Genomic DNA, 14,254 nt, shown 5'->3' on the forward strand with positions numbered 1-14,254 from the left:
TCGCTACGAATTTATATTCGATATAGCTAGGGACTCGACAGCCCCCAAAGTGAAAGCAATTTAAAAGTAATTAAGCTTAAAATTCCCGAGTTTTTGCCAATCTGCAGGACAATAAATACACGTTTTTTTTATAATACAAATAAATTAATTTTCTCCAGTCGTAGGTGCTGCGCAACAAGAAAATAGTTTAAATTACGATTTTCTGTCTCTGCTTAACTACAATTTGATTTATTTAAAATTCTATCTAAATTCTGGTTTATAGTAAAACTAATTTTTTAAAGCCTGTAAGTGTTTTTGTTGCGCCTCTCGCTGCTGACTAACTGCTCAGAGATGAGTGCAGCAGCTATAGGTTGCTTTTTCTCTTTCTCCGCTTCACATTCTCGGCCTCGTCCACGGCTAAGGCGAACTTCTGCACAACCTCTGGCAATTCTTCCTGCTCATCCACCGTCCAGGTCTCCAGATGCGGTGGCCTGTGATGCAATATAAATGGGTTGATTATTTCGGCGACGCCCTTTGCATTGTTCAGATGCACATGGTGTGTGCCCTGCACCTCGTGCAGTTCAAAGTGTGGATTATTGGAGCGCAGTATGTCAATAACCTCCTGACTTTCGCCATCTATAAAGTTTGACTCGGAGCCCTTGATCACACAATAGGGCACATTGCGTATGGTCCGGGCCAGTTCCGCGGCAAAGGGCGGACTTGTGTGGAACTCAAAGTAATACTTGCAGCGTCCGTCCCGCGAGAAATAGTACTTGTCCGGGTATTTGGTTGACTTGGCCACATTGCGGTCCAATATATGATGGCAGTTCTCCAGCGTCACCGAGCCATCTGAGCCCTTGTGCAGGACATGCTCCAGTTCTTGCCACGTATAGGATGGCGGCTCCTCGCGCTTCGCATTGGCGAAACGCTCATCCTCGACCATGTAACGCTCTATATTGCTGCGCAGGTATTCGATTTGCGAGGGTGGCTTGCGGTAACGCGTCCTGACAATGTCAATGCTGATCAGCATGTCGAGGCGATGCGGATAGAGCGAGGCAAAGATGAAGCACAGCATGGCGCTCATGGAATGGGCCATTAGCGACACCTTCTGCCAGCCATACTCCTCCATAATGCGCAGTATCACGCACAGGTAGTCCACAAAATGATAGGCAATCCCCTCCGGCAGCTTGGACGAAAAGCCATGCCCAGGCAGATCAATGCACAGCACGCCCAGGTGCTTGGGCAGTAGCGGCAGCAGCTCATTCCAAGTGCCCAAATTGTCCAGCCAGCCGTGCAGGGCGAGTATGGGACGTACCTGGCGATTGCCATACCAGCGGCCTACCACATAGCCCCAGGGCATATTGATGCGCACATCCATGGGCTGCAAAGGTAGAGAAAACGGAGAGTCGGGTAAGTCGTTGCCAACACACAGCTAATTGACAGGCCAAACTTTCTATAGCATGGAATAACCCGAGGGTGTTCGAACAAGCGAAAAGGGTTCACAGGAAAACAAACGATGGCAGATTGGCAGCTCATTCCTTAAATATGCCTCGACGGGTTAAGTTAATATATATGGAGATGTATTAAAGCAAAAATTGGCTGGAAATTGATTTTGCATAATGCAAAGAAATCATAGCACAATTGCTATAGCGAATATATGAGGAATAATCTTGAGAAGAAGCCAGATTATAAATTATCTTTAAATTTTAGTTTAGTTAGTTTATTTTCTGGGCAAATATAGAAACTATCATGGTTTTTATCAGTTCTCCAATCCAGTCCAAAAAATTAATAAATATAAGTGTATTTTGTCTGCGGCGTATGTCGATAAGCTCGATTTGATTTGATCAATCGTTCGGTTTACACGTGAAAAAGTTCTCACAATTGACAACTGAGCCGCGCAGGTGCAGATTGATGGGCAGCATTCAGCTTGAAGCCACCCGACAATTTATCATCTGTACATTTTTTTTTTATCGGTAGGGGCCTGGCAGTGTCTGGATATTGGAGGGGAATCGATGCCCGTTCTGCAATTGACTGCAGCGCATGCAAACTTTAAATGTCGACAAATGGATTTTCGTAGTTTTGCGCCACAAAAAAAAAGAGACCAAACTTTTCACGACACTTTTCGAATTGTCGTTGTTGTTGTTGTTATTGTTGTTGCTTTTGTCTAAGAGTTCGCTCGTTCAACTTGAAAATTAGCGCAAAATGCTTTCAAGTGTGACACAAAGTCTGCAAAAGTTTCATCCCCTCCGCACAACCCAACACATTTTGATGAACTTCTAATGAGCTTAATAACAGCAAAGGCGTTTCAAGTTTCAAGTTGCCCGCAACTCCACTTATCTGACTCGAATCGGCATGCTCTACTTGAGACATCGTCTAGCTACCTCATTTATAATTTATTTATTTTTATTTTTATTGACTTTTATTCGCGAGGCTTTAAATCTTATCAGCAGACATTACATGTTACCGTTACCGTTGCGATAAGCTGAGAGGTTCAACTGCAAGTGAACTGGTTCAAAGGTAACAAATATAGACTCTAGACATGCTACGTGATTTTTATCTGATCTGATAAGAGCACGTTGTCCGTATTTGTTTACTGATTGTTGTTCAACATTTAATAAATGTTTATGAGCTGCAATCGGTTTATTAATTACCCGTTCGTGTTGTTCATTTTGTTCAATTTCCTTGATGTCCGTTGGCGTTGCTGTCATTTTGGTGTCCCACTCAGCCGTCGCTCAGTATAATATAATCCACGTCACAGTTGTATATATAATACATACGTATATGTATTTAATGGGAATTTACATATATGTTCTAATATAGCAACAGTTAGTTATCGTTCTAAATGCGTGACTAGCGGAGCAATGAACGCGAGCAGCGCGTAAACTATACTAAAACGAATTTGTTTGTCGCGTCGATTAAATCTTACGAAAATGTGAGCGGAGAGCGAGCGCGAGCAACAGACTGACCTTTAATCAGGCCCATTAGCTTAAGCTAATTGACAGCTGCATGAAAAAACCACCTGAAACGATTGATAAACCAACAAAGAGAGCGTAAGAGTGAAAGAGAGAGGGAGCGAGAGAGCGATTCAAAGACAGATCTGCCATTGTAGCTTTTTTATAGCTGAAATTTTCCCTTCTCGATATAATATTATCTAGTAATCGGTCTACTTTAAAGGTCAAAGAATATTAATGTGTCTACCCTTTTGTTCAACTTTAGAAATTCATTCCCCGATTTTAAAATACTAAAACACATAGATTTTGTTGATGTCGACATGGATATAGACGCATATTATTGCTGCTAGTAATATAAAATGAAAATAAAATTGTTTAAAAAACTATATATTTTAATTTAATTATGAAAAATTCATACTTTTTTTTAGCCATTTCTAGCTAATTTTCTAATTAATTAAGACAAGTGAAATTCTGCCAACACTGTTCAGAGAGGATGCGAGCAGTGGTCATTTGATCGAGCTTATGCTGCTCTTCAGCTTATTACGCAAAGACAAGCACAACTCTCATAAAATAAGAAATTCGATAAATCATCGCAAAAACACGAGTTCTTCGGGGCGAATAGCAAGATTTTCTTGTCAATGTTAAATATGTGAGATGTGTTCTTTCTTATGGGAAAACGTAAAGGCAATATACTTTACATACTCAACATTTTAAAACTTGGCGAAAAATGCGCAATTTTTGATAGTGTAATCAGTCTGTCAAACAACAACAACAAAGTTGCATTGCAAAAAAAGCTCATATTTCACATAACAAAAAGCTCAAATAAATGAATGCTCACTCGATCAATCGTATGTGCCCAAGTTAATGAGTCACTTGTTTCAGGCAAAAAAATAAGCTTTTTGCCAAGCAAGCACAAAAGCGTGTACTTTGTGGGCACATTAACTTTTCTATTTCAGCTTCTGATGGGAAGGGACGTCTACAAGAATTCAATTTTCGACCAATCCTGCCTATGTTTCGATGCTGCCGGCTCCAACATACATATGTACTGCCTGCTACAGATAGACGGAGCTAAGAAAGAGGCAAACATGTTCGACTATATCAACTCGGGTTTTGATACTGATCAAATATATATATTCTATATGTGGTCGGAAAAGGAGACCCCTTAACTCATAATTTCGCAAGGGTAAAAGCGTTTGTTTGCACACATCGTAAAATGTCGAAAAAAAAGAAATCGATAATATTACAAAGTCAATCAAATATCACGATGCACATTTGCAAAGTCACCAGCAAAAAATTAATTCAATTTGTTTTCGTATATTTATTCTAGCTGCTTTTTAGCTGCTAAATGGCCACAAAATAATTCATGTACCAGATAATATCTTGAAATGAATTCAATTCACACAACTTAATATTTCGTTAGCGGTATTTCCCATGCACAATACTCCATTGCTGGCCAAACGGAAGAATGAAAAAAGCGAAAATTCAACATTATTGTATTGTATTTGGAAAAAACCAAAGGCATTTCAATAAATATAATTGAATTCAATTGCGTTTTCCACTGACTGTAATTGCAGTTGGCTGTTTTTGTGCCACGGCATCAAACGGCAATACGAAAAAAAGATAGATATCAATAAATATTTATAAAGCTCTTTGACGGAGATCAGCGCAGCGGGGCACTTGTATAAACATATTCAAAAATCCATTAGCATCGAATCCCGATGTCGACAACACTATAAATTTGTTTGTCTAGTCTCGGTGCAAAAAAAAATCCCCCATACAAAAACAGAACCAAACTGAACAGTTGCGGTTAGATTTTTGATACCAACAAAAAAAAAATAAAGTGCAGCTAGCGTATAGCATAAAACTCTTTATACCCTCATAGCGGGTATTATAGTTTAGTCGTGGAGCATGTAACATATAGAAGGAGACTTCTTCGAACACATATTATATATCTGTATATATTCTTAAACTGCATCATATAGCTGTAATAGAGAGTATCGGTCAGATATAAAGCTATTGTAAGGATTTTTTTTTCTTTTCCAAGATATTGTGACCAAATAAGCGATTCTTAGTCTCACCATGCTGCTCTCAAATGCTGCACTACCAAATCATATAGCTTTATGGGAAGAATGTTAAAGGTTAGTTTTTGTAAACAATATTTTAGCAGCCTTATAAATCTGCTCGCATAGTGTATTTATTCTTCGGCGTGCCGGACATGGCCATTCTTTCTTGTTGCTATTGAAAATTGAAAATTGCTTTGGGCGGAGGCGGTTGGATGTGTGATAAATAACAAATTGCAATCATAAATCTGGAGCTGAGAAGTATGCAAAACGTTTTAATTTCAATGCAATTAAAAAATGCCCCAGATTCGCACAAGTGGCCGCTGCAAGTTGGCCCAAGAGAAGCAGGCCGTGGCAGCATTTAATCAAATGCAGCTGGCGAAGGAGAAGGCAAGTACACATCCTGTGAACGCCAATCCTGCAATTTGCGCTCGTTTTTCGAAATGAAATTACGAGCATGCAACGGGCTTGCGTCGCATGCCGCATGCTGTATGCTGAATGCTGAATGCTGCTTGCTCCTCACCTGCTGCTGCTGCTGCTGCCCACGCTTGACCGAAGCCTCGTCCTAATGACATTTGAATGACAGCCCCGAACAGCAGCAGGACGACAGTATTGAACCAGCAGTTGGCCAGCCCAGCCAACACAGCTGCAGCCACAGCACAGTTGGCTAATGACCGCCAGTGGGTGAAGTGGCTGCGGCTGCGACTGCGGCGGCGACTGCGAATGCAATGGCTCAGTTCCAAAGCTGTCCAGGCTGTCATGACTTCCAGCCCCCAGCTGCGATAACAATTGCCTCAGTCATATTGTTGCCATTGTCGCGCTTCAGTTTCATTTGCGCGGCTTTGGTATAAAAATATATATGTATATGCCTGGATCTATGCCAAGAGCCACAAGACGTGCTCTGGTTAGCAGCGCCCCCTTTGTTACTGCCACAGCTTTTTACCAGCCTGTTGTCAGGTGTAAAATGCAAAGTAATGACTTTGAATATGTCTGTTAAGAGCCTGGCAGGCGCGACACCAATGACAGTCACCTAACTGGCTTTGAGCATTAACAGCCCTGACAGAAATTGTAGTATTCCAGCTTTGGCATGTGGTATAAAATGCTCCAAGCAGAGACTGAACAGAGTTTAAGCCAAGAAAATTTTAGTGTAAAGACTTTCAGACTTTATTATATATATTTTGTGTATAGGTATCTGTTTTCAGAAACAGAGAGCTTCTGATCTGTATTGTAAAGACGTTTTACTTTCACATTTGCGGCTAGAGCATTTTTATGAACTCCAGAACTCTTTTGTAAAAACTTGGAAAGCGTATTTTAGCTTCGACTTGGCATTGATTTAATTTTTGCTGTCGTTATGCTAACATTTCTCAACCAGCCTGCCGTGGCAGCCGTGCCTTTAGTCCTGCACCTGGCTTTTGTCTGGCACTCAAGTGAAAAGCTTTTGTCAGCGCATGGAAATTTGACGGAAATTGTTTGGTCTGATGGATGCAGATGCTGTTGCAAAAGGCCCATCCGCAATGTGCTCCAGTTACCTTTGCCTAATGGTCTCGACCAACCAGTTTGCTAAGTAAGCGGACAGTTTTGGACGCATTATGGCTCGGCCCCAAAGCTGGCTGCACATTTGGCCAGCCGAGTGAAACGGCAATTTCAATAGAATTAAAGGCACAATTTGTTGCCAGCCAAGTCTAGAGCGGGGGCTGGCAAAGATTACGCCAAGCGAAATAAATGCAAATCGCGTTAAAAGTAAATTTTATTTTGCCCTCTATCTATCCGACTGCCGCTTGTTTTGCCGGCGTGACTGCAGGATAATGTCCTTAAAAATAGCTGAGCTGCCTTGCTGCTGCTCTTGCTGTTACTGTTGCTCTGGCTGTGGCTGTTGAGGCAGCCAACTTTGGCGACAGGTAGCAACATGGAGGGGGGGGTGGGGGCGTTGCAGATTTACTGCGGCACGCGCTGCTGCCACAATTACTTCGCTAGAAAACACAATCAAAATCAAGTTGAACGTTGAACTTTTTAATGCATAATTTATGGGTCTGAGTAGCCTGGCATTGGCCCGAAAGCAAGGCCGCTGGCGGGTTAAGGTGACGCACCTTTCTTTTGTTGTTGCGTTTCAAATACAAATATATATGTATATGTATATCTGTGTTATAACAAGGGACAGCTGCGGAACGGAGCGCCTCCATATCATAAATATTTATGAAAGCTGCCAAAAGTGCACGACGTGAGGTCTCCTCCAGACCCACGGCTTGGCACGTGCGCCGTGTGGCATGCCACGATTTATATGCCGCCATTGAAACCAATATATTTGCTTTCATCAAAAACTCATCTTAAATGCCGGCACATGCGGCACATAAATGTTAACTCAGCCCGCATAAGGGATATCTATATTCTCACAAGTATTCAATTGTATCTCTCTTGGCTGCCGACTACGTGGTAAACCACTTTGAAAAACAGTTAAACGGGAATCAAGCAAAAACCGTAAAATCATAATAAAATAATTGATGATTGAAATATACTTTATGCGCACCTATAAAACGGGCAGTTAACATTTGAGTTGGGGTTCCTTTTTAATGGAGCTCAAAAGTATAATCTCTTTGCGCGTCTACGAGATAGGAATTTTTAATTCGATATTCTTGATGCCAACTTTAAATGAAAAGTCTCTAGATATAACATTATTTTCCTCTCATTTTTAACTAGAAATATATAATCAAATCATGATACTTAAGTGAATCCAATGGTCCTTAAGCTAGATTTAATTTCTAATAGTTTTCCAAATGGCCTTAACCCACATTGACACACAGTAAACTACACACACACACACAAACACACACGAGCAAACACATGTGTGTGTATAAGCCGCCAACAACTGGCCACACATCCTGACGCAAAACTTTCTCTTGCTGCAGCACTCATCTTTTTTTTTTTTAAAAAAGAAATATCCTGCTAGCCAAGCCAAAACTATCAATTAAACTAATTAGCTTGATTTCCCCAGGCTGAACACGAACTGGCGCAGAAATTCAATCAGCGCATGCAGAAAAACGCAATCAAATGATTAAGTCAACAAATGAAGTCAAATTGTTGGGGCTGCAGCGGTCAAAAAAGCTGGCAATTGCAAAAAAAGATAAAATAAAATATATATATATATATATATATATATATATAATCATTGAGGAATAAAATAAAGCAGGCGAAAGCAGATGCAACTAACGAGTGTGTTCAAGCGGAGGTCTTCCTTAAAGTTGCAGCAACTTTTTGCTGGTCTAGACAGACGGGGAGACAGTGAGTGGGAGAGGAAGACGTAGCTACCGGTAGATGGCTAACATTTTCAAACAGGTGCAAAAAGGTAGTTCAATTTGTTGGCGTCCTAATGAGCGGTCGCGTCATTGATTAGTAGCTTGTCCTGCCTTTAGGACTGAAGCACACTTTCCTTTCATTCTTATGGCATGTTTTTTTCCTTGCAGTCAAGACTCAAATTCAAATTGAATTGTCTGAAGATTGGGCGTTCTTTTATGTAGTAGGTGGTGGGCGTGGCACGTGCCATATGCACAGCATCGAGTGCTCGTAGATATTGATTTCGTTCTCTTTTTTGTGCGTTTCGGCTGCAGGAAATTTATTTATATTCAATTTGTGAATTTATGCAATTTTTTTCTTATTTTTCTCAGGCACCAAGACGAAACGGGAAATTCACTTTTCCGTCATATGAGTGTGTGATTGTGTGTGTGTGTGTGTGTATCGCTTTGTGTTTGCCAACTGTATCTGAGACTTCACGAGAAGCACCGCTGCTGCTGCGATAAAGCAATTTTTTTTGAGTTAATATTTTCCACAAACTCATAAACACATCAGGCCAGACGCTCGAGCCGTCTGGCTGACAGGCTGACAGGCAGGCTGATTACCTAATCTGAAGGACTAGCGCCCAACTGTACCTAGCTGCATATGCTGGCTGACCTGTTGGTCCACCCTAAATTACCTAGGTGCTAGGCGCTAGGTAACAGGGAGTAGGGGCCCCTATAAATAGCCAAGCGCCGGCTGCATCCTTCACTCAGTCGTTGTTTGGTCCTCTGTCTGCCAACGTCTAGCGAAAAAGTAAAAGTTTTGCACACGTACTGTGATAGTCAGTGCCCAGTGTATAATCGGCCAGGATGTTATTTCTGGCGCCGCGCAAGCATCTATTTGCCAGCAATTTGATAATATTTCTATTGATTTATATCATGCGCAAGTGCCTGCAGTTGTTCTGCATTATTGAGAACAAAGCATGCCAGAAGCCCGACTGCAACTGCGAGCCGGGCCAGAGGGATTGCCCGGACTCGCCGCTTGTGGAGCGCCGTGGAGGCTTCAAGCTCATACCGGATGCCATGCGCAAGACCATGCACGGCTTTGGCTATGGCGAGGGCCATTATCAGATCTTCGTGGAGAAGAAGGAGCGCAATTTGCCAACCAAATCGCGCCTCAATGCGGCCAGCGCTGAACTCAAGCTGAATCCCAATTAGACAGCAGCATTCAGCGACCAGCAGCAGCAGCTCAAGGAGCCAACAAAATGTGCCAACAACAACAACAACCACAAAAACAACAATAATAATAATAATAACAATAATAATAGTATTAACAACAATTTTCCAATGTCTTCTTGCAAAAATGTTTTAAAATGATTGTAAACATTCAGCAGAATTTCGTATCGAAGCGCATATTTGGCCATTAATAAAACTTATAAAAGTTAAATCTCTGCCTCTGGAATTTTTAAATATTGTCATTCATTTTCTATATGCCACACTCGAAAATGATCTGCAACATTTACAGCCTCACAATTGCCAAGCTGTGGCAAGGATTGCTGCCGACGCAGTCGCCGCCGGCTGCTGCTTGAAAAATTATCTACGCTTGCGGCGACTGTCAGCTGATCGCGTGGGTGTTTCTGCAGCCATTTAATGGCAACAAATTTATCACAAAGTGGCCAAAGTGACACACACGCACACAAGCACACAGTTAAACGGGGGCAACAACAATGTCAGGCAATATGTTGGCGTAATTTTTTAAAACTCTCGACAAACAGCATGGAAGGCATTTTGATTTTCGTAAGCTGTTTGTGTCACATGAGCTAAGGCTTAACAGCAAATGAACAGATATTGAATGCGTCAGTCACACGGCAATTTACCAGCAGCCTTTAAGGTATTCTTATTATAATCCGAGCCTATCCAAAGCTGAAACGTACATCGTATAATATGATTAGTATATCCAAGTATATCATCTCGACTTATTAGTTCATATTGTAATAATCCAAACTGGTTAAATAATATCGTAGAATTTGAATAGTATGTTTAAGTTAACTATTCTCTGCGCTCATATTAACTAAGGCTAATCATTTAAGCTTTTCATCCGTGTTCATAGATTGAGTAGCACCTAATTTGATTTATTATAATCATAATTACCACATATTTTGATTGGGGTATACAAATTGATTGCTTTGGGCACCTTCAATAGATGAAAGGCCCTCAACTAAAGAGCATCATCCTGTCATCTTAGAGAGTGGTTGCCATTTTGCCAGTTTCTATTGTTCCATTGGCACAGGCAGGAGATGGCAGCGCACATGAAGCTGAGTGCGCTCAGCGCTGAGTCTGGCAATTGTTAGCAAATCTATCATCATCATCGTCTTAAGCACGTGGCAGAGTGTTGTGTCTGTTGTGTCTGTGTGTGTGCCTGTGCGTGTATGCACTTAAAGACATTGTGCAAATTCTGCAGCATTTTGCCTTGCATTATAAATGAACAGAAATTTTTAGTTGTGAGCAACATTTTGCTTGAGCTGCATATAAATTGTGCACACACACATACACACTCACACACACGTAGACAATGTTGTTGTCTGCGCTTGTGTCTGTTGGCAAGCTGTCATTATAATCATGATTATTATTGTTGTAATTCTAATTATGCATTGTTGTGCAGGACTGAGGGGCCACATTACACATACGCCACGTCTGACACGCTGCGTGGCAGCAGCCTGTATTTATCGAGGGTGAGCGTGTGTGTGTGTGTGTTTGTGGATTTGAACGTGCGCGTGCTTCATTTTTATCAATGACAGTTGTTCGTTGTGTGCCGTTGCTCATGTGTAAAACGAAAATGTCAGTCGGATTAGCGCCAGCAGCGATAGCGATAAAAGCGAGCGGAAGCAGCGCCAACGACATCCTGTCGCCATGATGAGCACCAACCAACCTGGTCTGGCAGCAATTGCTGCAGATATAAATATAGCTACAGATATGATGGCAAATATAGCGTAACCTTCTTCATAATAGAACGCAACTCCTTCGCCCAAGGATTTAGCTGAATGCATTCGCATCAGCATAAAATGCTAAGCTCTCATGTAAATCATGTCGACATTGTTGGACTTAAGCAGCCCTGTTTGTTGGACTCTATGCTTGGACTCATTATAATTAACAATTTATAAAGCGTTAATACCCACACACAGACACACACACACACACACCCGCAACGGCAATTTGCCAAGGCAGCCAAAAGAGCATGCTCAGCAGCACATCCGCACAAGCAAGCAAACAAACAGATAGTCAGAGAGGGCTGGGAGTGGGCATGGAGCTGGGGTGCTCATAGCATTCATTTTGCTTGTAAACTGGTTTTCCGACTCATCCTGGGCATGGACCCGCGCCCGCGCCCGCGACCCTAACAACGCTGCACGGCACGTCGCGCGCATTAAGTAGATGAGCTGCATTTTTCATGCATGCGAAGTTGAGATTGCAGCTGCCGCACACGCCTCATTCCGCTCGTCAGCACCAGGAACAACACCAGCACACCAACACACACACACAACCGTGAGGGATGCTGTGCCCGTTTTCTTTTAGCTTTAGCTTGACTTGCCACTGCATCCAAGCCTCTCTGTCCCTTTCTCCTGACACACGGCGTTGGCTTTCAGCTTTCAACTGGCAAGTTGCAGCTTCAAAAGTTCTGCTTCAACTGCTGCTTCTTCTTCTACTTATTTTGCTTCTTCTTCTTCTGCTGCAGCATTATCCTACTCATCAGCATCATTTGTATTAATTGCCGGGCATTTTGTTGTGCAATGATACTGAAAATGAGCATTGTTGTTTTTACCACAGTTTTCCGAAATTTTCATTTGTCGTTCCCCTTAACGCGCAAAAACTGTTGGCGTTACATTTACTTATATCCAACTGTTTGGGTGGAAATGCTTTAACTGTTTTCAATTTATTTTCTAAGAGACAGCAAACTTGGCAAATGGATTGCGCGTCAGTGGGCGAACGGGGCAGAGGGCTATCGGGGTAGATTACAGTAAAGAGTTCTAGAATCAATTAAAAATAATTATGAATTGAGTAAAGCTATTGTCGAAACCAATAAAATAAATATGCTATGTAGAAAAGAAGTTAAACATTTAATTGTAAGGGAAGTAAAGTTTTCTCAATGCAACCATTGATTCGCCTTTTCCATGAAGCTCCATCATATAAGATAACTACAGAGAATATTTCAGCTTCCTAGCTCTTATAGTTTGGGCTGTGCATCAATCACAATTAATCAGTCAGTCTGTCAATCAGTGAGGACGAACAGTTTTATATATAGAAATACATGGTTCGTATTTGAGACAAACGTGCAAGACTTATGCTAAAACAACATTGGCATTTTAAGATCATGTCTTTATAAATGCTTTAAGTAGATGTACAAATGTTTCCAGGTTACTTTGGAAATCGAAAGCGTAGAATTCGTTTTAAATATACTACTTTCATCTTCAACATTTCCGCTCAACTATTGATAAAAGGCACAATGGCAATTCAACCATAATTTTGGGTTGATTGAACGAATTCGCCTGGTAGTTGCCATGTTCCCAAGGACAATTAACGTGCATGCAACATGCAATTGGCGAACAAACGGGCAATATTTATTGTTCATGGGCAAATCTGGGATATCTGGCAACTCTGACAAGTCTGATGGCGGCCCCGGCCACGGTTCCTGCCAAACTGCAGTTGCTGTCATTTTATGGCTGGCTCAATTAGTCGATAGGTCGATTGCAATGCGAAATGTGCGCGCGTTCAATTGAATTTTATTGAGTCTTTAATTGGCGCCATGCATGCGGCCTGCGGCAAGAGGCAGGCAGTGGGCGGCTTGTGACAAGGCGTGTGCATTTGCCATGCAACGGTAAATGGGCAAATCGCAACAATGGCAGCAAAATTCAACCAATTGCCATTAAACCATTTCCCAGTCATTGGGCATGGCATAATTAGCAGCGCAATTGCCATAAACAAAACAGCGCGCAGAAAATGTAAAATGCAAAATGCGAATTGCTTACAAATTGGGCTGAAATGCAGCAAAAAAAACTATCTAAATACCATGAGAATGATTTACGAAATGATAGCAATTTGCCTTTGCCCCTGCGCCCGCCCCTGTCTACTCCTACATGTAATTTCCTCTGTTTTTCTGCTTAAGGCGCTGTCAGCAATAGCTGCATATGGCAGTTTTTGCTTACTGAATGAGAAAGTTAACAGGCAGAAATAATATACATAAGTACACTTTGAATATGAATAGTATATATGTATATATATTTGTATGTATATATGTGAAATTTGTGCACTCACCATGTAAGTCCCTGAACAGCTCGAGTCCAACTTAAGACTCATGCCCTCCTCAATTTATACTGCTGGCTCTTCTGCTTGATCTGCCTTTTCATACTAGTAAACACACACACATACACACACACACTCACATGAGATTACAGCATCTGCAGCGGCCCGCCTCACAGCTTCGACTAAGCCCAGCTGTTACACGGCAGCCGTATTTATACTGCTTGCTCTTATTCCTGAGAGCTAACATTTGTGATTTGCACTCACTTAATTTTATGTCAACACACATGCACAATCGCAATATTACAGCATCCGCACCGGCCCGCTGCGCAGCTTCGACTAAGCCCAGCTCTGAACAGCAGCCGTATTTATACTGCCCGCTTCTCTTTTTGCGAGCTTACATTCGTGATCTGTTCTCTCACATTTCTATGCTAACACACACACACACACGCACATATACAACATTACAGCACAATCTCGCCTTGCAGCTTTAACTTAAACTTAGCTCTGATTGACTTATTATTGCAGATCTTCTTCTTGCAGGCGTATATTCATGATCCGTTATCCCATATTTTAATGCTAACACACAGCCACACGAACATATACAAAAAAATAAAGAGCTTCTGCACCGGCCCGCCTCGCAGCTTCGAATGCTGTTAAAGGCAGCCGTATTTATACGGTACGCTCTTTTGCTCGACCGCTTAAA

General features: G+C 41.7%; 2 protein-coding genes across 3 annotated transcripts; one reads left to right on the top strand and one right to left on the bottom strand.

Annotated features, from left to right (window-relative positions):
• Positions 1–148: 148 nt before the first annotated feature.
• Positions 149–13,819, bottom strand: LOC115769563 (probable serine hydrolase). Of its 2 annotated transcripts, none has more exons than XM_030714416.1 (2): positions 13,564–13,819; positions 149–1,360 (listed from the first exon to the last, which is right to left on the bottom strand). In XM_030714416.1, exons 1-2 carry the CDS (start codon positions 13,603–13,605, stop codon positions 344–346), a joined length of 1,059 nt encoding a protein of 352 aa, XP_030570276.1. In that variant the 5' UTR covers positions 13,606–13,819; the 3' UTR covers positions 149–343. The 2 variants fall into 2 exon arrangements, with proteins under 2 accessions (XP_030570276.1, XP_030570275.1); XM_030714415.1 differs by lacking the exon at positions 13,564–13,819 and adding an exon at positions 2,631–2,854 and having other exon boundaries at positions 150–1,360.
• On the top strand, positions 9,127–9,474 carry LOC115769565. The gene has a single exon (XM_030714417.1). The coding sequence runs from the start codon at positions 9,127–9,129 to the stop codon at positions 9,472–9,474; it is 348 nt and encodes a 115-aa protein (XP_030570277.1).
• Positions 13,820–14,254: the final 435 nt, after the last annotated feature.

The sequence above is a fragment of the Drosophila novamexicana genome, unplaced genomic scaffold (assembly GCF_003285875.2).
Source record: "Drosophila novamexicana strain 15010-1031.04,08,12 unplaced genomic scaffold, DnovRS2.1 tig00004554-arrow-pilon, whole genome shotgun sequence".
NCBI classification, from domain to species: Eukaryota; Metazoa; Arthropoda; class Insecta; order Diptera; family Drosophilidae; genus Drosophila; species Drosophila novamexicana.

Excerpts from the sequence above, each read along its gene's own strand:
- LOC115769563 (XM_030714415.1), bottom strand. The coding sequence starts at position 2,687 with ATGACAGCAACGCCAACGGACATCAAGGAAATTGAACAAAATGAACAA. Across the intron at positions 1,361-2,630 it reads AAAATGAACAACACGAACGG|CCCATGGATGTGCGCATCAA; the intron begins GTAATTAATAAA and ends CTACCTTTGCAG.
- LOC115769565 (XM_030714417.1), top strand. The coding sequence starts at position 9,127 with ATGTTATTTCTGGCGCCGCGCAAGCATCTATTTGCCAGCAATTTGATA.